This window comes from Pundamilia nyererei, unplaced genomic scaffold, assembly GCF_000239375.1.
Source record: "Pundamilia nyererei isolate P.nyererei 1_Seehausen unplaced genomic scaffold, PunNye1.0 scaffold00760, whole genome shotgun sequence".
Lineage (NCBI taxonomy): Eukaryota > Metazoa > Chordata > Actinopteri > Cichliformes > Cichlidae > Pundamilia > Pundamilia nyererei.
In genome coordinates, this window is record NW_005188161.1 from 30,541 (window position 1) to 31,489 (window position 949).

The following is a 949-nucleotide window of genomic DNA, read 5'->3' on the forward strand; positions in this document are numbered from 1 at the left end:
TTCCTGGATGATGCAACACTCGTATGTTCCACTATCAGCAGTCGTCACATCCTTCAGAATCAAAGACATGACTCCATCCTTCATCTGTCTGTCCTGCAGATCCACCCGGTTCTTAAAAGAGGGATGCTGATAATATGAAACAAACTCTTTTTCCCAGTACCAAAGTACATATTGTGCCTTCAAGTCACGTCTGCTCCACTCTACAGCTGGTATGATGTTGTTGTTTGGAGCTCGACATGTCAGAGTGACGTTCTGTCCGGACTCAGCTGTGATGTTTTTCTGGCCTGAAAGAGGAAACAACAAAGAGCAGAGAGGTTAAAGAACTAACTGATAACTACAACAGCCAATCACAGACAAAAAAAATACAAACCAAGAAAAAGGCCCAATGCTATATATGTATATGTCTCATGTTTCAACTAGTTCTTCAACATGCAGCCCTTTACCTACTTTGTTTAAGTTACTATAAACATTTAGGAAGAACAGTAGTTAATCACCTCTTTTCTACAGGCTGTAGCCAGTTTTAAAGTATAAAGTACAACTACAAAGATCCAAGCTTTTGACTTTTATTCTCCTCAGAAACATCAGACATCAAGAACCAGGAAGCAACTTCATCTATACTAACAAACTGAACTCTACCAACTCACTTTGAGGAACAACACTCAGGTAGGTGGTGCTGATGGGGTAACTATCCAGACTGGCTCTCTTCCTGCGGTTCACTCCTCTCTGGGCCACATAACACTCGTATGTTCCAGTGTCATTAATTGTCACATTCTTCAGAATCAAAGACATGTCTTTATCCGTCATCTGTCTGTCCTTCAGATGCACCCGGTCCTTAAAAGATGGATGCTGGTGGTAATCTGGAAAAAGCTTGTAGTCCTGATAATAAAGGACATATTTTGGCTCCAAGTCAACTCTGCTCCACTCTGCAGCTATTATGGGGTTGTTGCTG

The 949-nt window shown here is 41.5% G+C and overlaps 1 protein-coding gene across 1 annotated transcript in view; it reads right to left on the reverse strand.

Moving 5' to 3' along the window:
• Nucleotides 1-949, reverse strand: part of LOC102208411 (uncharacterized) — a 12,988-nt gene that overhangs the window by 5,206 nt on the left and 6,833 nt on the right. The window contains exons 5-6 of the mRNA XM_013908002.1: nt 645-857; nt 205-284 (exon numbers count right to left, since the gene is read on the reverse strand). Of these exons, the coding sequence (XP_013763456.1) occupies nt 205-284; nt 645-857 (293 nt within the window). The remainder of the gene's footprint in view (nt 1-204; nt 285-644; nt 858-949) is intronic.